General features: G+C 38.1%; 2 protein-coding genes across 2 annotated transcripts; both read right to left on the bottom strand.

Moving 5' to 3' along the window:
• Positions 1-236: 236 nt before the first annotated feature.
• Positions 237-10,116, bottom strand: rab31 (RAB31, member RAS oncogene family). Its single transcript, XM_059344939.1, has 7 exons — positions 9,981-10,116; positions 7,347-7,426; positions 6,181-6,262; positions 4,316-4,387; positions 3,773-3,879; positions 2,678-2,787; positions 237-1,493 (listed from the first exon to the last, which is right to left on the bottom strand). The coding sequence occupies exons 1-7, from the start codon at positions 10,014-10,016 to the stop codon at positions 1,396-1,398; spliced, it is 585 nt and encodes a 194-aa protein (XP_059200922.1). The 5' UTR covers positions 10,017-10,116; the 3' UTR covers positions 237-1,395.
• A 1,405-nt stretch (positions 10,117-11,521) lies between these two features.
• ralbp1 (ralA binding protein 1) lies at positions 11,522-23,358 on the bottom strand. Its single transcript, XM_059344936.1, has 10 exons — positions 23,223-23,358; positions 20,996-21,298; positions 18,824-19,261; positions 18,378-18,727; positions 17,417-17,578; positions 15,455-15,586; positions 15,025-15,135; positions 14,791-14,912; positions 14,582-14,702; positions 11,522-13,462 (listed from the first exon to the last, which is right to left on the bottom strand). Exons 2-10 carry the CDS (start codon positions 21,243-21,245, stop codon positions 13,142-13,144), a joined length of 2,007 nt encoding a protein of 668 aa, XP_059200919.1. The 5' UTR covers positions 21,246-21,298; positions 23,223-23,358; the 3' UTR covers positions 11,522-13,141.
• Positions 23,359-23,525: the final 167 nt, after the last annotated feature.

Raw genomic sequence — 23,525 nt, 5'->3', positions numbered from 1 at the left:
CATAAATGCCAAGGTCTATGGATAAGTACCTCCTACAATCGCACTTTAAAAAACTCAGATTTATCCCTAAAAGTACAAACATAAACTTAAAAAAAATATGGGAATACAGAACCAGTTACACAGAAAACCATGTATTTAAGACAATTTTCATGATTGTTTAAAAAAAATACTGTTAAAGAGTACTGTAACCGTGTCAACACCCAAATTAATACTGTTAAATGTATGCAAAAGTGCTGTTATACATCTGAAGTGGTCAAATCCAAGGGCACTACTGCCAAAGAGGCAGCAGTAAAAATACACATAATCTCAGTTTACACAACTGGGCTAAGGATTAATCTCATTGTTACCATTTTCCCTCTAAACCAATCAAGCTAAATTAACTGGTTTTGGGCTTTATTCCCATTTGTTCTTTTAGAGTTTTGGTTAGTATATATAGCACAGCCCTTTTGTAACTTCAACAGCCTTAGACATGTTTAGAGTAAAATACATGCAGGTCTTTTCTCTTCTTAACAGTATAAATGTAACCCTTTTCTCAGGTAAAAAATACACGTGCTATACAGTCATTCCCTGTCGTGAAATCACACATTTCAGCATGTAGAAAACATCTTCAACAAGTCACCATGTAAACAATTTGAGTATTTGTCACAGTGTTTCAACAGGGGGGTGTCATACTGTAATTAAGATTTAGGCCTCTAAGCTGTTCGCTCTGCAGCATTACAGTTAAACCCTTATACAGTTGATGTGCGTGAAAACACATGACGAAGTGGAATGTAAAGCCGCTGCATTCGAGCTACAGAAATGAGATTTGATCTTCTCAACAACCTCAAAATGCTCCAATTTAATTCTATACAAGAGTGATGTATACATGTACATGAAAGCTACATGAGAAGACTAGTGTAGCTTTAAAAAAAAAATTCAGATAAAAACCTTCATTTTTTTATGTTTGCCATTTAAGAGCCACAGTGCAATGAGAATCTACAGAGCAGTTGACTCTAAAAATGAAGCATCAAAAGTCAAAACCCGGCTTTGAAAAGTGTGTGCTGAATTTTAGAGTTACTTTTGGAAATGCTTCTTTAGAATGAGCTGTGTGAGAAAGAAATCTTAATGTAATTCAGGCAAAACACCACCTGAGGGGGACAAACTAAAAGCTTTCTCCTCACAGATCTCATCAGAGTCGAAGCCGCTACAATTAAATGAAATAAATGTGCAATGATCCGTATAATAATGTTGTTTCATGTTGCAGTTGACCACACGTGCAAGCTGACCTCTGTCTGTCCAATGTCTTGTCTTGTCTTGTGGTGTCTTTCCCAGGACTAAGACACTGTGTGGACTGTGTGCTGTGCCGGTGGGGTCCCTGGTGCTCAAGAAAAGTAATCTCATCAGCCACTGTTGGTACTAGCAGCATCTCCTGGTGGACGGAGGAGGCTGCCGAGTGAGTTTAAAGGACTCACCAACCTCCTCTTCAGGATTCTCCAGCGGTGGGATCTGTTTACCTAAACACACAGAACAGTGTCTTTTAGAGAGTTGTTGTTGCTAATTTAAGCATATAAAGTGTATTATTACTACTGTGATGTATTTGGCAGTGCAGCCTAGTTAAGTAACCACTACTAGCAGCCATCAAACAAAACATGAGATTAGTGGTCAAAACATAAAGCCAGGGCTACCGATTCTCTTAATGCATTACATTACATTATATCATGGTTATTCATATGAAATAAATATTTCTAAAATGATCATGTTCTTAAGTATTAGGAGTCTGCAGGGCGTGGAGCCGTCTCTGTTCTTGAGGGATTTGTTAACTTGTGTGACCAGTCTTTCTTCCAAATAAATGTTTCTAAGAAAAAATGTTCTCACACAGCAAGGGAGATTAGAAGTCCAGTCAGTAAGTGTTACAGGAAGTTGTGTTGGGGATGACACTCATGAAAATGTTTTATTCCTCTTTTATTGAGTCTGTTCTTTCTGGAGAATTTGATAGTGGTTAATTTGATAGTTTCTGCAAAAAGTTTCAGAAGAAGAAGAAGAAGAAGAAGAAGAAGAAGAAGAAGAAGAAGAAGAAGAAGAAGAAGAAGAAGAAGAAGAAGAAGAAGAAGAAGAAGAAGAAGAAGAAGAAGAAGAAGAAGAAGAAGAAGAAGAAGAAGAAGAAGAAGAAGAAGAAGAAGAAGAAGAAGAAGAAGAAGAAGAAGAAGAAGAAGAAGAAGAAGAAGAAGAAGAAGAAGAAGAAGAAGAAGAAGAAGAAGAAGAAGAAGAAGAAGAAGAAGAAGAAGAAGAAGAAGAAGAAGAAGAAGAAGAAGAAGAAGAAGCTTTCTTTATATAAAGCTTTTCTTTACAAAACAAAATAAGAAAAAAATCAATCAAATCAAAAAAGGCAGATAAAATCAAAATTGGGTCAAGGGTCATGTGAGGTAGAACTTCAGCAAAAATGGATAAAATAAAAAATAAAGAACAGTATAAAAATCATTAATCAAACATTTCATTCTGTTGTTACATGAACAGAGCTTCCTTCAATCGCTACTTGAAATGTTGAGATCATTAAAAAATGTCCTGATGGAAAGTATTTGGGGGGTTTCAGTCAAAGCCACATTTCAAGTTTGGGTGTGAATGCATCTTAACTTCTAAAATACATACAGTTCAGTAGGTATATACAGACACAATAAACAGGAAAAGACATGAAACCTACTTATTTTCTGAAAGAGCTCCTCAACATTGACAGCGTTTCGGGCACTAGTCTCGATGAAAATAGCTGCAATTGATTCAGCAAACTCCTTTGCTTCCTTCATAGGAACTTCCCTGTAAAAGAGAAGGACACTAAAGTTAGCATGGAGTAGGTTCACACTTAACAAGGGTCCCATGTCAACGGCTTTCATCTATTCTATATATAACTATTTTGCCTTTGAAGAATGCTGGAGATATAATTATTGCCACTGCAGGACACGTCATAAAAATTCTTGAATCAGACTTTACAGTTTCCCCTGTCATATATTAGTGTGGTGTCGCCTTCTACAGAGCTGGGAAACAAAAACCAGTCCAAACCTGTGTACACTGTTACTGCTATGTTTCACTCAGCCAGAATCTACTTAGCCAACACACTTAAAGACAACTGTCTTAAAAGGACACCGGCAAGTGTCTTGGGACACTTTTTGATCAATGTTTTGGGAAATGTTTGGTTAGCTTGTGCTTCAGTCAGCAGTCAAACAAAAAATAATACATATTTTATATTTATATTAATGAAGCTCTAGATGCATAATTTTACTGCTAAAGCCTCAGCTACATGTTAATTATATACATACAGATATACATACACGTGATATATATATATATATATATATATATATATATGTATATGTATACATCTTGAGGTTTTCTTTGCCCAGTGGATTTGACATGAGCTACATAACAGGTATAAGCAAAAGATGATTTACTGCTTGTGCTTGTTTGCTAAACCTGTAAGAATGTTCATAAAATGAGGTGATAGTGCCTTGGTAGCTGAATAATTACGGTGCATGCCATATATCTGCAACACTGCAACACCCCCCATCCCTCTCTCACTCTTTTCTACACAAATACACAGAAAAATGCCAGAGAGAAAGAAAGAAAAAATACTCTAGGGAATCCGTGGAGACAAATAATAAGATATGGTTGCAACAAAAAAGTTCTTATAATTATTTTAAAAATAGTTTGTGGTGTCTAGTGTTTGCTGTTAGAGTTACCACCATAATATCCATGAGAGGTTTTTTACAGCTACAAAAATCTAAGAGAAGGCTCCTTTGCTCACCTGATGTCTCCTAAATCATTCTTGTTTCCTGCTATGGCTACAACGATGTCCTCCGGACCGTGTTCTTTCAGTTCCTTCACCCACTTCTTCAGTGTCTGGAAAGAGTCCTGAACAACAAGAGCACAAGAGAATATGCCCAACATTTTTCTACAACTCGTGTCAGTTATATTCATTGCATTCGATTTTTCCATGAAGAGACCAGGAAAGTATGACACTTGTAGGTCATGGAAGCGAGGCATCCCAGAGTGATGGAAAAGTAATTGAGTTTTACATCAGGCTCATGAGTGTGAAACCAGCTTCTTCTGTTACACATTTAACACACCGGGGAGTTACTGAACACAGCAGCAGCTCTAATTGTACATTTAAGGGTGAAGGGCATTGCTTTAGCTCCTTAACACTTGTAGGATGAGGCAAAAGGATTGTTCGTTATACATTTTTTAATACAGGGTTTGTCCACAAGTCTGGGGATGCCACCACTCAACAGAATTTTAATTTAGTGTCACTCCCTTGATTTAAAAATTAAAAGTGTTGTGTTATTCTTACCAATTTAGTAATGTCATAGACGATGACAGCAGCCGCCGATCCTCGGTAGTACATAGGTGCTAAAGAGTGAAACTAAAAAAGACAATATATAGGTTACATGATCAATCAACAGTTATACAGAAATTTAATCCAAAGTGCTTCATAAAGATTTAACCTGAACACAATCTTAAATCTGGACCATATCATGAAAAAATGTTATGTGGAAGGAAAACTTCACCCCCCGCATGTTACTTTGAAATTTTGAAGGAAACTTTGTTTTTCTCACATGCCTCCATGGTGAATATAAAAAAGAAAAATGTAGTGAATCCTTTATGAATTGAAGTAAATGGGGCCATGTTTCACAGCAAAACTATACCAAAACATGTGTTTTAAACTCTCACACATTTCTTAGTCTTGTTTATCCAGTTGTGTGCTCACTGCTTCCTAAACAAAGCCTAAATCTTACTTTCCAAAATATTTACGGCACTATAGTATCAAGCCACTGCAGATATTCTGAGAGTCCATGGAAGTCTGAACAAGTAGCAAACCAGCTTGAGATGAAAGTGGCAGAAGTGTTTTCAAGAGTAAGATTTCTGCAAAATGCCTGGGAAGTAGTGAACATACAACAGGATAAATGAGACTTGGATTACACTACATTAGATGTGCGAGAGTTTGAAACTAATGTTTTGATTTATTTATTATTTTTCTGTTGTTAAAGATGGCCTCATTTACCTCTATTCATTAATTACATTTTCTGATGTTTTCAGATTCTCCGTTCACAGTGGAGGCACATGAGAAAAAAAAAAGTAAATTTTCTTTAACTTTTGGTGAGTCATTGATATACAAATGTTCATTCTCAGGCTGCCCTTTAAAGACTCACATAGTATACTTTTCTACGATATACATAGATACACAGGGATGATGACTGATGCAAAAAAAGTTTCTTTCTTACAAGTTTGAGCTCATCTTAACTCATGAAAGTTGCTTCAGTATTCAAAGCCTCCACATAAGACTCACAACTTGTGATCAAATTAAATTATTTTCATTTATAACAGTTTTGTTGACATCAGCAAAATCCATTTTTCCTTTAGGCCTAAACAAACATGTTGAATGCATTTCCTCCTGAAAAAACATCAAAAATCATTATTTTACTTTATCATTACTAAGTTAAAACCTTCATTTTTTTACGCCATCTTGTACTCTTTTACAGCACATCTGCCCCTGCAGTCAGCACACGTGTACACCACATCACTTCTGCGCTCGTGACCACACATGCAATACAACAGCAGCACCACTGGTGGTCACAAACTTCACAGAGTGTCTTTATATCATGTGCAGCTAGTGGTCATAGTAACAACATTAGAGTTATTCAAGTGCATTGACCTGATTTTATTCACAGACAAAAATGTTTGAGCTATTTTTAGATTGTGATTTGTGTGAGTGTTGTTTTTCACAGATCTTTAACAAATAGATCACACATATAGTCAAAGTTTAGTATTAGTACCACAGATAAAGAGAATTTTAAACTCTGGTAACAGTGGTTTCAAGACATCATTTTCACCAAACAGCAGGAAATAGTTGCACTAGTTTTCCATGCTGTAAGCATATCTGGCAAGTTTTAACTACTCACATCACCACCCCCCTCCATAAAATGAATCACTGTGATGATACCACAGTCTGTGACCTTTGAACCCCATGTGACTCATCCTATTTCATGCTTTATAATAATAACTATGTCATGAGGAGCACTGACAGTGAAATGATTGTGTCACTTCTGGCTTCCTGATCCAAAGTGTAATGGAAAATTACGTTTTAAATTCATGTCATGTGTAAACTTGAAGCTAATAAATAAGTAAATTAAGTATTTCTGACGTGGGTGCACTCACCCTTTCCTGTCCGGCTGTATCCCAGATCAGAAATTTGTGTAGTTCATTCCCAGATGGCACTGTTTTGGTGAGGAACGATGCTCTGTGGGTGATAAAGAGCATTTCACAACAATGTTGCTTCTAAGAATGTTCTTTAAAAGGCACAGGAAGCAAATCAGTACAAGTCAGCAGGAAACAAATAACTCTGAGGGTGAAGATGGAGGACACTGAACACTGAAAAAAAATGCAGTGTTGGGTCAGAGGTGGACAAAAAAACAATAAACAACAAAGAGCCAATTCAGTAATCAGTGATAACAGTGGGCTCATACATTCGTTTAGATATGGCTTCTTTTTTGCCGTCTTCTCAAAGCAAACAAAGTTTTTTTAGCCAAATGCTGCGTGATCTGATTCCAGATCTCATTACTGTCATTTCCTTAGTGTGTTAAGCTTGACTTTTATCTATAGTACTGTTAATTTAAATAACTTTTACTAAGTCTGCTTATAGTGACCCGGGCTATGAAAATATAGACAAACCATTTGTCTTTTTAGGGACTGAGGCATTCTATTTTTACCTCTGCCTAATAGGTCATGTTTTTGGCCCGATTTGTCTGTTTGAAAGCAAAATAAGAAAAGAAAATCTACTGGCCTGAATTTCATGAAGATAAAACATTGGCAGAGGAAGAACCTATTAAAGTAGATATAAATCATGGGGGTGGATACACTAATTAATTTTTCACTTTTGTTAACATTGCAAGACTGTGCTGCATTCATGTGCTGTCAGAATAATCTGAAAAATGAGTTCCTGACTGGGAAAATTGTAGTGAACAACCCCGCCGGAAAACGGAAATGTATCATTGCATGCATTGGCAAAGCTCTGACCTTCCACTTTCTTTTGTAAAACAGGATAATCAATTTTCATGATGTCTGACTTATTATTATAGTATTGTTCCCTGTGTACTAGTATCAATATGTCAAATTACTTTATCATTATTATCTGACTAAGATCTGACATGAAATTTCTATTTATTGTGAAACTGTCGCTTGACCTGACACTGTAGTAAAATGTAAGACTTCGAACTTCATTTTATGTCAACTTGGGAACATAAAAAGCAGTAAAAAAAATTCACTGATTGACTTGTTTCCTGCTGTAACAGCTTGTTTTCTGATTTGTACTGCAGTGCTCTTACCCTATTGTGGGACTTATATTGTGGTCAAAGTGATCCTGAACAAATCGGCAAACAATGCTGGATTTCCCAACTCCAGTGTCCTGAAAACAGAGAGGAACAACATCAATAACAGCACATTAGTAACAGCACTCCTGACACACACACACACATACAGAGTCACTAGTCACTGTTGAACTTTATTGATGAGACTGTCTGGTCACATGCCCCTCTCATCAGGTTCCTCTATGTCTATGAATTCTACAACTAGCTCTGATTGAATAGTCAATAATAAGTATTTGTGTAAGATAACATCTCCTAATCACTATCATGAAAACTTCAAGACCAATTTGGCTGCATGTCATTTGTGTTCATTCCTCTTTTTTTTTTATTGGTGATCATCAGGCATAATGACAGTTCTTATTCTAGCTTTAAGGGTTAAAATATGAATAAACTGTTATTTGCATATAAGCAGTGGAGGAAGAAGTATTCAGATCCATTATATAAGTCACAGTACTAATTCCACACTGTGAAAAGACACATATACAAGTTAAAGTCCTCTATTTAAAATCTTACTCACTTCCTAAAAAAGTGTTAATTGTGCTGTAAAATGTCAGTGTTTTCCAATTACAGGCTATTAATATTACTACAGCATTTATGCATATGTTCATTTTAACTCATGTATATACTGTGTTGAATAATCTACTCAAAGTATCATATTCCATAAGATCATCATCTTTGAAGCAGGGCTGTCCTGTGACAGTCATGTCAACTTACCAGGAAAAGTAGCCCTATTTTCAGCTTTGTGATGCATTTCCCTGTTGATGCAAGGGTTTTTAAATAGCCCACTTGTCTTAAGAAGTAGGAGAATTTGATGGAAAATGTAGTCAGATTTCTTACTTAAGTAAAAGTACTAATACCACACTGTGAAATTACTCCACAAGTACTCCACATTCAAAACCTACTAAAGTAAAAGTACTCATTATGCGGAACTGTCCCACTCAGATTGTTATATATATTATTATTGTATTAGTATTTTGATGCATTTTTGTTAACAGCCTGTTTCTGTTGTCCAGATAGGATTGATTTTAACTTCTTAATATACTGTTATGTGGTTTAATTTATAAATATGCATAATAATTTGAAATTGATAATATTTCTTCATGTCGTCACACTGTTAAAATAATCGCCTAAGTCATTTTTTGTCAAAACTTTTTTTTGCCTAAATCATCTCCTCATGATGCCGGCCACCTATGGTAAAATCGCCTCCATCCTCAGTTGATCACATCATGTGATTTTACCCCTTTAAGATCATCACTTCTTTGACAATTTGCCACATTCATAGGCATCAGATAAGAACCCAGCAAAGAAGAGCTAGAGGGAGATTGTTTAGTTATCAGTTTAGTTTATCAGTGTTTTATTGTTGACACTCATATTAGTAACACTTTACTCTAAGGTGTCTACATAAGAGTGACATGAACGTGTCATAAACATGACATGGGATGTGTCATGAACATTAATGACACTTTGAAGTAACATTAATTCTCATGATACTTGTCATGTCATGTTTCTGACAGGCTTGTGTAACTCTCATGTAGACCCTTTCAAAACAAAGTGTTACCATATCTTGCTTAAGTCCCAAAGGCATGTTCAAAAAATTGCCTTAGTAATTTATTTCTCTTAAGTTACATCATTTACACACAGTGTTATTACTACGCCAATAGCCATCCTTTGTTACATCCTTTTTGAGTGAAATGATCAATAAATGTCATATGTTTCACTTTTGGTGAAGTTTTTTGTGTTTCCTGCAAAACTTGAAATAATGAGTTAGGCGATTATTTTAACAGGGTGACGATGTCCTCCTGACCTGAAAAGTAACTAAAGCTGTGAGGTAAAAGTAGTGGAGAATAAAGTACAACATGTAGTGAAGAAGAAGTATAAAGTTACATTAAATAGAAACACTAAGCACAGTACTTGAGTAAATGTGCTTAGTTACATTCCACCACTGCTGGTAAAGGCAGTCTGTGGTGAACATACGTTGGCTATTAAAATGCTTGCTGAGCATGTCAGTTCCTGTGGCTGACTGCACAGGCCTGGAAAACGTTCATGTAGCTCATACAAGTCCCAAGTTCCCCTTTTTACCTCATTGATAAACCACCACTTTGCAGCCAAAACGCCTCTGAACACCCCTGTCACCGTCTATAAACAGGGACTGCTGTGTTTTGCAAACGCAGCAGGAAATATAACTAACGGCTTGCTTGTAGCGGTTGGTATGACGATGACGTAATGGGTGATAAACTGTCAGAGCCGTTAAAAATGATGACAAAACACACAAGAAACTAAAAAAAACACTCGATTGAAAATGTGAAAAACAGGGGTACACGATGAGGAAGCTGATGTAAAATGACTGCGGCGCCGACCGGTCGATCAGCTATTGGGTTTCAGTGAACTACCTATCAACATTTTGAAGTTTCTGACGAACAGCAACATGATAAAGTCAATAAAGATAAAAAAAATCAACCGATCGTTACTTTTCGTGTCAGTTGGTGTGGCTAACGTCTGTTAATGTCAAAGTGTTGTCGGTTAGTTACACTCGCAGCAGGAACACAGAAGGAATTTTCGCCCAAAAGAGGATCAACAAAAACATCTGCCACTTACCCCTAAAAGGCAAACTTTGAGCTCCCTTATGGCCATGGTGAGTGATGAAAGTTTTTTAAATCATTATTTGTCTGTGTTCACTCAGTGTCTTTGTCTCGTCATGCTTGAAACTCTGATTTTTTCCCCTCTTCTTGGGTAAAAGAGAAACCCAGCCCCTGCGACAGACAGACTGACCATCACCAGAAAGTGGGCTGTCAAGCATTATAAAGGACTAATACAACTTCCGATGGGTACTTTCAAAATAAGACTGGAGTAGCCCATATTGCAGATTTTCTACTGTTTCTTTTTTCTTAAGACGACCTTTAAAAAAATGTTTCTCCCTCATTGGAGGAAAAACAAAAGCAAATCTGAATCATAAATGACTAAACATTTTTTTTTTCCAAAGGTTTGATAAGTTAGACCAGGGATGGGCAACTGGAGGCCCGGGGGCCGTATACGGGCTGCACCCTCACTTGAAGTGGCCCTCAGTACAACTACATGCATTTGAGCATGAAATCCTAAAAGTGCAGTGTAAAAATGCATTAAAATTACTTCTTGCAATTAATGTTGGTCTGCTGTTCTTGCACTGAAAAAAAATCACAGTAAGTGGTTATTTTTTATTTGCTTCAAACCTTTTGTATTCCTATTTATACGGTTATACATGCATTTGAGCATGAAATATGTTAAGTTACTGCATTGTAAACATATTCAAAATTGCAGTTTCATATCAACATATATTTCATATCTGGTTAAATGCACAGTCCTATTTGTGGCCCTGTGCTAGTGTCGATGAAAAATTGCGGGCCCCCTCCAGCATTTAAGTTGCTCACCCCTGAGTTACACACAAGTCCTTTCTTAATGTGTGTGCACTTGATGCTTCAGGTTTTAAAACCACACTTGTAGGAGTTGAGTTGAATATTGGACTACTATTGGCTTGTACATACATGCATGTACACTATATGGCTTAAAACCACACGATAAATATTTACATTTAGCAGATACATGTAAAGAACATACATGTAAAACCATAAAAAAGCCTTCTAGTGTCAAACTTGATGGACAAACTCTGCACATACATCATTCTGCTCACCCAAAATGTGCTTATTTCCACTGGGCTATAGTTATTTGATAATGAGAGATAAAATACAACAAACTCAAAACTAAGTTCACTTGAAGACAGTCTAAAAAAAGTTTTATTTTGAAACCAGCGTTGCTTATATCCGGTCTTTTTCTGGCAGGTTTTCCTTTTCTTTTCTTTTTTAGACGCATCTTCTTTCCAAATCGGAAATCAGCTAAAGCAATGACAAAAAGTCGGGTGTTTCCACTATCTATTAGACACTAACGCCTTGATTCTGAGTCAAAATCCAACAATTAAGCTATTCACTTCCTCAAAATGAATTCAATGGCTTTATTTAGTCATTAGGCTGGGAGAGGGGAAAGTATTCAGAGAATGTGTAATGGAAAGTAGGAAGTACTAAAGCTGGACTACACTTCCAGTAGACATTGCTGAGTAAAAAGGTAAACACTAGGCTGTGTGTCAGAGAAAGAGGCAGAGATGCAGATAAATTATTTGGATCGACACTTTATTCTTCACAGCATTATTCTGTCTGCAACAATAAGCTACAAAAAGCTTGGAACAATATGAAAATAACCTCATGAGAAGCTTCTGAGCCCAATCTAGCATTTATCTGTTTCAGTCACAGGATTAATAACATTGAATCATGAGTCCCGGTGAGATTGCTTTGATTTGCCCGTGACCAAAGCAGGGGCAGTCACAGTAGCATCCTCCATACAGGTCATTAATAATAATAAAAAAAGAACATATGACAAAACATAAGAGCTGAAAATACAGTATGTTTGCAATTTTACAATGATATACACAAACGTTAAGTAAGTCAGGCCATGCCTTTGCTTTAAATACCACTGAACTTATGACAGTACTTTGCAATAGTCATGAATCAGTTGTGAAATTAAATGATTGAATTGTAATCTTGAGGTTGTTTTTTAATCCACTAACAACTGATGGCATGAACAATAACTCCACACATTGAGTTAAAAAAACACGATCAAATACACAACAAAACTAACTAAGCCTCCTGTGTGTCTATGCACACATTTTGGCAACAATAATCATCACTACAGATTTGTTGTTCCATCATAAAAACTGGAGAAATGTCATTTTCCACGTTTGTGCAAGAGAGATGACAGAACAGAGAAGATGATTGCACGACGGCGCAAAGTGTGACTGTAACAACGCGACGTCCAGCTGTTTGTCTACATTTTTTCCCCAGTGATGAATATGTTTTTGTTGCGTATTTGTTTCATGTTTTCATCCACTGGTCAGTTGCGAGGTACAACGTACACTGTTTGTTATGTGCATCTGCTGTTCAAAAGAAAAAGAAAGCATCTACAATATATTTATACATATATATTCATATATTACTAAAAAGCTGTAACTTAAAAATCAATGTATTTCTTGAATAGTCATCCTTATTCTTCAGAATACCACTTAAATATATAATATATAGACAGACCAATCATAAATTCTTCATCATTCAAAGAGCTTTTTGTATTAGTGGTTCTCCGGGGAAACGTGTCCAGTCTGGCATCTTCGGTTATGGCACAGTGGTCTCTATCCTAACATGTCCAATTTGCATCTAGGTGAGGGACATAGTGAGATACAGGGACTGAGATTATATCTGGTCTATGTTTTTTTCATTAGACCTTACCAGCAAAAAATAAACTTTGTTATATACTGACATGGCGCCTGACTTTTACTCACTCTTCCGTCTTTCTAACTTGCTTTATCAATCCCTTCATTTCTCCTTTCTTCCTTCAAACAGGCTTGGCACTGTGGATTAGATAATGTGGTCCACCTTGTCTCTCACAGGAGTAGCCAGTTGTCCGCTACAGCAGCTACTCTATTTCTATTTCTTTTTATGTGTTTTTGCATGGAAAAATAGGAGACAAGGTGTTTGATTTCGGCTGCAAGAGTCAGGACGCCAAAGACAGTATAACAGATTTTTCCATGGCTGCCACTTGATGGACACAATTACTAATGAACTCATGGATCCAGCACAGTGAAATCTCCAGTGGATAACGAGTGAAACGACAGGACAACTGACCAGCGGTGGAGACGTACAGCAGCGCAGAGCCACCAAACACATCACTGAGATGACCTCTCACATGTTGGTGTCCCTCCTGTCTTTGTTCGGTGAGGGCTTTGAAGTATCCTTAGCTGTCTTGCCGTTGGCTGAGGCAGCGGTGATGGCGGCGGCGGCAGCGGCTTCTACTCCGGCAGCCACCGCGGCGACGGAGCGTTTGGTCTGCTCCTCGCTGCGAGGCTCTGGGCTTGGCTGCGGGGGCGGGGCCTGCTCGGCTGGCGGCTGGACGGTCAGTTCCTGCTGCAGCTTGTGGCTCTGCAGGAGGCGAAGCTGGACGCGGAGCTCCAAGATGGCTTCCTGCTCCTCGTGGATTGCCTGATTCAGGTGGGTGTTTTTGTTCTGCAGAGCCGTAAAACACAGATGGTGCTTCAGATACAAACTAGTTCATCCGGCAATATTTACAGAGAAATGATTTACTCTATAATGCTCATGCCCATATTTAACATTCTCAAAAAGAAAACCACACCCAAAACCTCAGACTAACTATTGCAAATGTATACACACAATCAATATTCTTAAAGGCACAATGAGCAGGGTTTGTCCGTTGCAGTTTGTTAACACAACGGCTAAATAACAGCAGAGCGGCACGCCCTTGACCGCGCTGCTCACCAGCAGGTCGTAAGCCAACCACAAATTCAATCTCATTCTGAAATGAGTATTGTCTGCCTGATGTTTTGTCTCTCTAAGTTTGTTTTTTAGTGCATCCAACATTTTCATTGCTTTGTCTTGGATGTTTGCTTACGATCAGGCACCTGCTCACTACGTTTATAGCCATTACTTTTTATTGAGAAAATATCTATACATGTCAATCAGACACTTAAAATTTCACATTTATGTTTTCCATTTATTCTAACGGAGAAAAAATAAATACATATATATATATATATATATATATATATATATACATGTATATTTAAATAAAATGTAGTTAAATAAACACTTAAACCATGCATGTAATATGTATTAAGTCCATACTGTTTTTACTCTCCTGTCTTAATTACTCCACTCCCATCAGCCCTTATTCCTTCTAAACTAAGTAAGACTAACCTAGGTGACTGATGATGAAACAAAAGTTTAATACATAATTATAATTCTTTTACAATATATACAAGACCAGTAGTTAAGGTCGCTACATTCTTATATTGTCTAGCCCTCACACCCTGCACGCTGTAGCTGGAGGGTACACACCCTGATGACCACAAACGTCTTTGACACAAAGAAAAGAAAAGAGGAAACACAGGCAGAGGGGAGGGTCTCTGTAGATACAGACATGGCCACATAAGTGAAGACTTAGCAGGATTATTTGTGTATCGGTCTATACACTGTTTTTAGTTTAAATTGAATCCTCATTCTGCCTTTAAGTGTACTTTGGGACTCAACACACACTTTACTCAATTTTCCAGGTGGATAACAGACTATTACAAATACTAATCGGTGTGGTCAGAAGGTTTTTCTCACCTCCAGTTCCTCGTTTTGCTTCTGCAGGTCTTCCAGAATCATCTGCAGCTCTTCCTCATCTTCACTTTCACTTTCACTGTCTGACGAATATTCCTCCGTCTCACTGCGACCCTGCTGCCGACTGAGGAACACAACAGCGTTACAGTTGAGACCTTTAGTACTTGTAATGACAGCTGTACATCATACCACCTTAAATAGTCTTCCCTCACCTCTGTATGTCTGCAATCTCTGCTCGCAGTCTCTCGATTTCTTCCTTCTCAGTGGCAATCTGTCTACGAAGCACCTGCTCAAGAGAGATCAGCTCCTCCTGCTCTGTCAGGATCTCATTTTCCTGATTATTGAAAGGAAGTGGAGGAAATACATGCAGAGTTTAAAAAACAGGTTCAGGTTTTAAGACAAGTATCTTTTATCGCAGAAACTTTCTGTGTCTTTGATTGACTCACCTGTGCCAAAAGAAGGTTGATGACCTCCTCTTCATTCTCAGTCATTTCCTCTTTTGAAACATCTTCCTTTGACAGGCTCGCTATCTCCTGGGCTATCTTACTCTCACACTCCTAAAAGGCCATAGATACAGATATAAAAGCTTGATGGTTTTCCAAGTGAACCTTGTACTGTTAATATTTGTTCAGAATAAATCAGGGAGATGTTGTCTATGTGTTGGGTCATTTCGAGGCCGTAGTTTGTGACATTGGTGTACTGGATTTTATCTTAATGGCATGTTGTTCATCATAAATGTCATATTTATGTGCATTAGCCTGCCACAAATTACATTAGAGCTTTATTCAACAGCTATGTTGGTTTGATTGTTCTTTACTGTATTAAATAAAACTATAAAAATATACATTTACAGAGTGTAGTATCCAGACTTCTTACCTGACGTTTGGCCTCCCTCAGTTTGCGTTTTAGAGCAGTCAAAATCCTCTGAACCTCCCAAAGCCGCTCCTCTTTAGATAAGTCCTTCACCCCTGCTTGCAGGTCCCTGTGCAGGCAGTTCAGCAGAAACTCCTAAAACACAAACACATTGTTATTCAGTTGACACTCCAGAAGTACCTAAAGTAAGTGCAATAGTCAAACAAGTAAACAGCAATCTGCAGCAAACTTAACCATTGATCTTTGAATGATGATCATTGAAAAAAAAGGTACAGAAATCAGCTGAAGAGAAGATTTGTTTTGACAGCAAAGTCAGCACATCTGCTATAAACATTAGATTACTAAAAAAAACATGCAAACATCTCATTTCCCATGCTTTATTTCTTGTAAAAGGTCGAGACAGAAACCTTTTCACTAGGAGGAAATTAACATGAGGTCTTTCATATGTCTGCATCAGGTTATGTGTCTCCACTTTTATTTGTTTTGCACTGTTTTCCATGCACTGGCATATAATTTAGATGACAGGAACGTCTGGTGCATGGTGACAAAATATCAAGTCCCAGCACACAGAGAAACAGAGGCAAAGATAAAGAAGTGCACTGCTGACAAGGCAATGTAGCATAAACAGAAGCAGCTTACTTTGCTGAATTCTTGCTGCATTACAATGTATCTCCTGTGTAAGACTTTAATCCCTACTTAAAATGATAACAATTTATCATCCTCTTACTCAAAGGACTCTTTAGCAAGAAATAGATTATGGCTGCAACTAGCATTTTTTTTCTTTATCCATTAATCTGTAAAACATTTTTAGATTAATTAATAAACTGGATGTCTTTAAAATGCCTCAACTAAGTAAAATAAAAATGGTCATCACTAGTTCTCAGACCCCAAAGGGATCTCCTCAAAACACTTGTTTAGTTCAACAAATACTATAAAACACAAGATGTTCAATTCACAACAATATAAAAACAGAGGAATGCAGGAATCCTTACATTTAGGAAGCTAAAATCTTTTTTTTGGCATTTGTGCCCAAAAAAATTGAGATTGAAACAATTATTTAAACGTTGTTAATCATAGGATAATTTTTTATTTTTATAATTTTTTTTTCATTTGAATTTGAGCAGGATTAGGAGACAGTCAGTTTAGCTTAGTAAAAACATTGGAGGGAACGATAGGTTAGAGGTTACAGCTTGTACCTCTAAACCAGGGGTGTCAAACTCAAATACACAGTGGGCCAAAATTTAAAACTTGGACAAAGTCGCGGGCCAACATTGATATTTATTGAAAAAATTGACCTAAACAAGTTCAAACGAAATGGAACAAGCAAAGCTTGATATAACTTAATATTGCAAACATGCAAAATCGAATATCAAATAAAACAAAAAAAACACATCAATGGCATTCATTTCTTAAATAAAATTCAAATAAAAATCGTATGTCCCTTTATTTTATATGCGGCCTTCTTCAAATTTAACATAATCTTTTTCCACAGGCTAAAAATAAATGTAAAAAACAATAATAAACCAAATGACTAATAATAATATCCTTCAATGAATGTGCAGCCATTCAAGCCCATGCCTTGGACTAGCAAGAAAAAGTGCATAAAGACAACTTTAATTGTTGTTCAGTTTGCTACACACTGATCTACTGTGTTCAGGCCAAAACACGAGCAGAGCATTCTGGGATTTGTAGTATTATTTGCGCTGTATAATATCGGCGGGCCAGCTCTGGTTGTCATTTGGTATTTCCTTGCGGGCCAAATATAATTATACTGTGGGCCAAATTTGGCACGCGGGCCAGAGTTTGACACCTCTACTCTAAACTAATTAACGTAATCACTCTTGGAGTAAACATTTCCCCCACAAAATGTCTAAATATTCCATTCATTTTCCATTGATCAACACTGTCAATAACTTTATTGTGTAAAACGAACAAACTGGTTGCGGCGGGACTGACTGAACCCACCTGTCGTCTGATCTCCTCTTTGATGCTCTCCTGGGTTTCAGGCAGTGCCGGCATGGTTGCCATGTTGGACCAGCGGAGTGGCCGCACCACCGGCTTCAGCACCACGTCTCCAAACAGCTCCCTCACATGTGTGAAGAACATGTAGAGCACACGGTTCCCAATCTGAACAAAGGTAAACAACACAAAGCACACAGCTTCAGAGTTCTGCACAAACTGCATGTAGTCCTGCAGTGCATGTGATGTTTGTATTATGTGTGTCAGACTGGAGAAACCCAACTGTCATTGTGCCACCTTCTCCACAACACAAATTCCTGCATATTTACTGAGCCTGATTAAACTGACCCTGGACTCCCTTCACTAATTGAGAGAAGTGTTTATTTAATGGTGTTGTGGCTCCTGCTGGTGTTGGTTCAGAAATAAGTGGAGCAGCCACAGAGACGTCCCCTTGGGGGATAAATTAGATTCACTGAACTAGGCCAGGGTTTTAGAGATGAACGGACTGTTTGATCCAATAAAAACTCGGTTGGTTTGTTGCTAAGGGGAGGTTTCTTATCTTTGAGCCTGAGCTCAAGACCTGATTTTGCTATTTGATGTTTGGTTTGCCTGACGTTGAATTACAACATCTAAAAACCTCAAAACTAATTTTTTTTAAAGTGCCTGCAACCAGAAATCAGCTTGTGGTTGCCAAACAAAAAATATGGTTGTCATTTTATATTTTGAATAATCAAGATACTATTCAGTTATATCTCAACTTAATAATGGAATTGTGACAAAAAAGAATCGAACAAAAGTGCAGCTATCGTCATGTTCTTCACACATCCATCAGCAATATTTACATCACTAATAATAAATAATGCAACAAATAACAACAAATTTATGCTATAATTTAAAATGTATAAATTATTTATAAATCTTAAAAAGGGGTTGCCACTGATGCCAAGAATTGGTTGGCCTCTCTGACCTGTATGGTTGGGTTGAGGACGATGGAGATGTTCTGAATATTCATCTTGGTTTCCGCCTCCCTGGTGATTACGTGGTCCATGTGCGTGACGAGCCAGGAGAGAAGAAGCCGGCTCTCTGGCGACACCTCGGGCAGCAGCCTCTGGAACTCCGCCATCTTCTCGGCCTCCACCTGCCGACCGCAGGCGTCCTCGAAGCGCTGGGCCAGATCTCGTCCCAACAGGTTCTCCGGCAGCTCCCGGAGGTACTGCTTCAGGAGGCTGGCGACCGTGTGGGGGTCATACTCCTCCAGGCAGGGGCACTCCTCGCGGTCATACGCTGCTTTTAATTCATCCACCTTAGACTTCATACCTGAGAGGGAGTCGATGTGAGTATCAATCAGACATACAAATATTGAAATACTAGTTTTACAATTTTCACAAGATTAACAGCTCAAGGTTTCTCTACCTGAGACCCGGTATATGCCTTCACACTTCATGCCATAACTTTCAATGTAGTCCACACACTCTCTGAAGATGGCTGGCAGCTGGATCCCGTCATACAGAGCTGTCCTCTTGACAGCTTCAGTCAAAGGCGCTCCAAAGATGGGCCTGAAGGTTGGAATCTCCACCGGGACTGGCTCTGCCTCTGTTGTCGGTTTCTTCTTCTTCTTCTTCTCCTTCCACTGTTTCACCACGTCTGCTGCCGTCAGGTCCTTAGATTTCTTATCCTTGCCCTTCTCCTCTTTGGGACCCTTCTCCTTCTCCTTCACCTTGAAGTCCTTCTCCTTCTTCTTGGAGAAGCTGGGCTTCTTGAACACATGGATTCCCTTGGATCGCTTCATCTTGGACGGGCTCTCTGCTTCTTCTGCTGAACTGTCCTCCTGGAAGGCGGCGTAGCCTTCCGCTGAGAAAGTAAAGAAAGAGCAGGAAGAGGTAGAAATAGGGTTAGATCTGAAGGGAGAAACACCACTGTTATCTTATCCTCCTCCTCCTACGAAAGAACCATGATAGTAGCGAAACAGAAACAGGAAGAGAGATGTGTGAGAGAGAGAAGATAGCAAAGGAGGGGGAGAACGGGGACTTAGAAAAGAGGTCAGCCACAGATTTAGCATAGCTCCCACAGCACCTTATGCCTCTCCTCTCTAGAACATGCTCAGTTTAAATATTTCTCCTCAGAGACAACAGCTACACTGTAGTGTTAAAGACAGTTAGTGGCCCCTTTGTCTCCTCTAATTGTCTCTACTCTGGATTTCCCGTTTGTATCACACACCGCTGCCTGAGACACACCTTCACTGGGTGTGCTCTGAACTGTCCATCTCTTCCTCTCTCCCACCGTACCCTGGTGTATGAGCTAAATACAGACATGGAAAATCCTGATACAAAGTGGACAATGAGCCTGACAACCACTCAGTGAAAAACATTCTTAGGAAAGGAACAATTTTCACTGGTACAGGCAGCAACAGCCAACAGGATGGAAAAATGGCAAGCTCTCTCTTTTTACTCAATGGATACTACTGTGGAGACCTTTAACAACATTACAGTTCAGTCCTAAAAGGCTCCAAAGCTTAAATAAGTTGATTAAGGTATATGAGGATGGTGATATTTTACATTCTTTTACACATTTTTACACTTGCACTTCTTAGTCTGGTTAAATCTAACTTGTTTCTACCCTTGGTGGAGTTTGTTTGTGTGAGTGTGAACACAGTAATCACACTCTGGTTTGGGCTAGAAGACCACACAGAGACCCTTTGAGGCAGTGGTCTAAATCCGGTTCTGAACAAATTCTGAAGCGGTTCATTTGTGGTGGGAATGTGATCCGGCCTCGATCCGACCCATCAACCATGTGTACTAAATGACTCCAGTAGCCAGGTGTGCTTTGCATTTTGGGATTCAACATAGCATGCAAACTGCAGCAGCTTATGTATTTGTAGTATCAGCTATCCAGAGAATTGCAGAGCAACATTTCTCTCACCGAAATAAGAACTAGTCAAGACAAAAGACCCTTTTCCTGTATTTACTTTCTTGCTCCCTCCCAAGACACATCTGACAAATAAGCAGAGTGAACTTTCTCAGGAGTTTGTAGTGATGCATTTTCTCTCCTTTTATTTTTTTCTGTGTGAAAAATAAACTCAGCGAAGAGGAAAATGTTCTAAATTGACAAATTCATCAACTGATTCAGACCAGAGCATATTAACTACATGTGTAAAAATGGCCTGACTGTCCCATATAATATATATATTTCCTGTGAAGACCCAAAAAACACTAAAAACACAGTGAACACTAGATTTTGCTCATGCGTGTGATTTGTTGTTTGTGATTTGTGAAAAAAAACCCTTTAAGATGTCCAATTACTGAATTAGTACTGATTTGCATGATCACTGTTTTGTTATCCTCCAAAAAATGTATTAATATGTTAGCAGAAATATTAGGATTACTCTGACAAGAAATGGTGGCACAAAATCACTTACACAAAAAAATGACAGCTTTCAGACATTTTTCAAAGCTTTGAGAAAGTATGGAAAATGGCTGAAAGCTCTGCAAAATGTCCAGTTATTGACTAGAGCTCAGAATTTTTCAAGCTGCTATTTCCAAGTTCAATAATAAACCTTTAAAGTCATATTTCGGGATCAATTCTTACTCCTTTTCTCCTTCTTCTTGAACTTGTTCTTCTTCTTGCTGTGCTCTTTGTCATCGTCTGACACGTAGGCGTCAGGTGCCTCGTGGTGATGGCCATCGTGAGGCGGCGAAGGTTCGCCGGTGCGGTACAAGCCGGGGAACTTGGTGGGACTGATCTCCTCAGAGCTGGGTGTACGTGCCACGCCCCCAGGGTGCTCAGCCCTGCGCTGCTCTGCAGGGCTGCTGCTGGGGGGCAGGAAGCACTCAGTCATGGCTGCTCTGGCCTTATCACTCCTCTGACTGCCACATCACCTGTCCATCACACCTGCAGTGGGCAGAAAGAAAGATCATAACACAATACAACCCTGCATCAGTCAAATTCATATATATATATATATATATATATATATATATATATATATATATATATATATATATTTATACTGTGGTCATGTTTGCACACAAATTCTTAAATAATTCCTGCTGCTCGTCAACCACATGTTATCTGCCTCTAGTTTGGGAACAGTCACCAGGTCTTTGAGTTTTCCAAGGATTTTAATTTGACATTTTATATATTTATTAATGAGTGCATTAGTCATGAAATAAAATGATACAATAAGCTTTACCTGAAGAACCTGCTTTATATAACTTTTACAATAAAGAAGTAATGAATTACTGAGGGATTTGAAAACTTAAGTCTTATTTAATTTAATGACTTACAACTTGGACCTATTTGAATTGTTTGCAACTGTTTTTAATCCCCATCTGTACAGGTTTCCCCTGCTGTACTCTCCTGCAAAATGGCTCTCAATCACAGTGATGTCATCTGATTAAATAAGGGCTAAAAAAAAGAATAGAAAAACAAACAAGCACAAAAAAACCTGTTACTCTGACTCTACTAAGACCCTGCTTAGCATAACATAAGTATTAAACTAGTATTAAACAGAACTATTCAAGAACACATTATTGCAAAAGTACAGCAGTAATGAAATGATTGAATGAAAAATCTAAATGGCAATCTACAGTTTTAACATTAGAAAAGTTAATGTGTACACTTAGTTTAGTCCAACTGGACAAAATTAAAAACCATGTAAAACATTTTTTTTTACAAGATACAATTAATTATTTCTTCAGGTAAGCTGTGGCAATGTCTCTAAAACATTTTGTACTAAAAAAGTTAAATGCACAATTAAACAGCTATAGTCCTTCTTCTGCTTTCTTTCCTGAATATTTTACACTGCAACAGTAACATCCACCCACCAGATGGGGCTCTGCTATATGAACAATCACATCTTCCACCATGTCTTACTTCTAATTCAGCCACATCTGACAAGAGTGAGCTAAAATCAAAACTACAGTCCAAATTATCATCCACAGAAGCACCGATTTATCAGAAACAGAGCCCTAATGACTAATTAAGCAGAAACGTGTTAAACTGAATGTTTAGACAATAATTTGAGTAAACTGTGTGGCTGTCTGTACTGTTTTTCGTCAAATCAAGCATATACAGGAACTCATCAGTCGTCAGTCTGTGCATGTTTTAGGAAGTAGATTAACTCACTGATCACTGCAAGGGTGTTGTGTGTTTAAGAGCGTATATTTACCCCAGTAATCATTGTAAAATGCTTATAAAACTGACAGTAAATTGTGGATATCTTGTTACATGTTTATACTACAAACAACTTCAATTTTAGTTAGTGTGGTGCATCCAAGAAAAAAACGCTTCAGTACCAAGAGAACAAATGTGATAAATGATGAAACAGAACAGCTGTGCCTTCACAAATATTGTCCTAACTGAACTCTGGACAAAAACTATTATTAGGGTCTGTTTGTGAGTCTGACATCTTAATCTTCCTTCGGTGTGTGCAGATTATCCTCACTATTTTCTTTCCCCCTGTCCTTCCTCCAGAGGAAAGCTAATAATACATAACCAGCCCCACGACATTATCTTGCTGTTAAAATACCCGTGTTACTTTTCGCACTAATGAATTTAAGCATATTTACATTAAAAACAGTCAAAAAGTAGAAGCTCTGCTCTGAATGGAGGGGCCCATATGCTAACGTTAGTTCAGCTAGCTGCCAGCCTGCTAAGCTAGCTGATTAGCCAGCATATCCGTCACGATTAAAGCCTCCGTTTCGTTCAGACAAAACCCACATTAGATATACAGTTGGCTATATGTGCTAAACTCTATATTGTAGCCGCTGTACTGTCATTGAACACCCAAAACACAAAAGACAAGAAACTTTACCAAGAACTATCCCGTTCGGTCAATTTCAGAGTGGAGCTTCCGGTTGTCTGAAAACTAAATAAACCCATCTGCGCATGCGCGACAGCAAAAGTGTATGACGGGAAATGTAGTTCGATAGCGAACGGTAGGAAATCTGAGATATTTGACATAATTATAGATGCAGAAAGGATATTTTGGGGTGTTGTTAAATTTTTAGGATATTTCAAAAACCCGTAAAACAGAGCTTTTATAGCAGGATGGGAAGGGTTATTTTTATTTTATTTATTAAGTGGGGATTGTTGTTTTAAATCCAGAAGTTGGCAG

The sequence above is a fragment of the Centropristis striata genome, chromosome 11, assembly GCF_030273125.1.
Source record: "Centropristis striata isolate RG_2023a ecotype Rhode Island chromosome 11, C.striata_1.0, whole genome shotgun sequence".
NCBI lineage: Eukaryota > Metazoa > Chordata > Actinopteri > Perciformes > Serranidae > Centropristis > Centropristis striata.
Note: the sequence above shows the minus strand (reverse complement) of the source record. Positions and strands in the feature narration are given on the sequence as shown.

Coding starts and splice junctions, on each gene's coding strand:
- ralbp1 (XM_059344936.1), bottom strand. CDS start 21,245: ATGACTGAGTGCTTCCTGCCCCCCAGCAGCAGCCCTGCAGAGCAGCGC. Junction 18,728..18,823: donor AGGCATATACCGGGTCTCAG/GTAGAGAAACCT, acceptor ACTCCCTCTCAG/GTATGAAGTCTAAGGTGGAT. Junction 17,579..18,377: donor TCCTCAACCCAACCATACAG/GTCAGAGAGGCC, acceptor ACCTTTGTTCAG/ATTGGGAACCGTGTGCTCTA.
- rab31 (XM_059344939.1), bottom strand. CDS start 10,016: ATGGCCATAAGGGAGCTCAAAGTTTGCCTTTTAGGG. Junction 6,263..7,346: donor AATATAAGTCCCACAATAGG/GTAAGAGCACTG, acceptor TATCACCCACAG/AGCATCGTTCCTCACCAAAA. Junction 4,388..6,180: donor ATACAGCCGGACAGGAAAGG/GTGAGTGCACCC, acceptor TGTCTTTTTTAG/TTTCACTCTTTAGCACCTAT.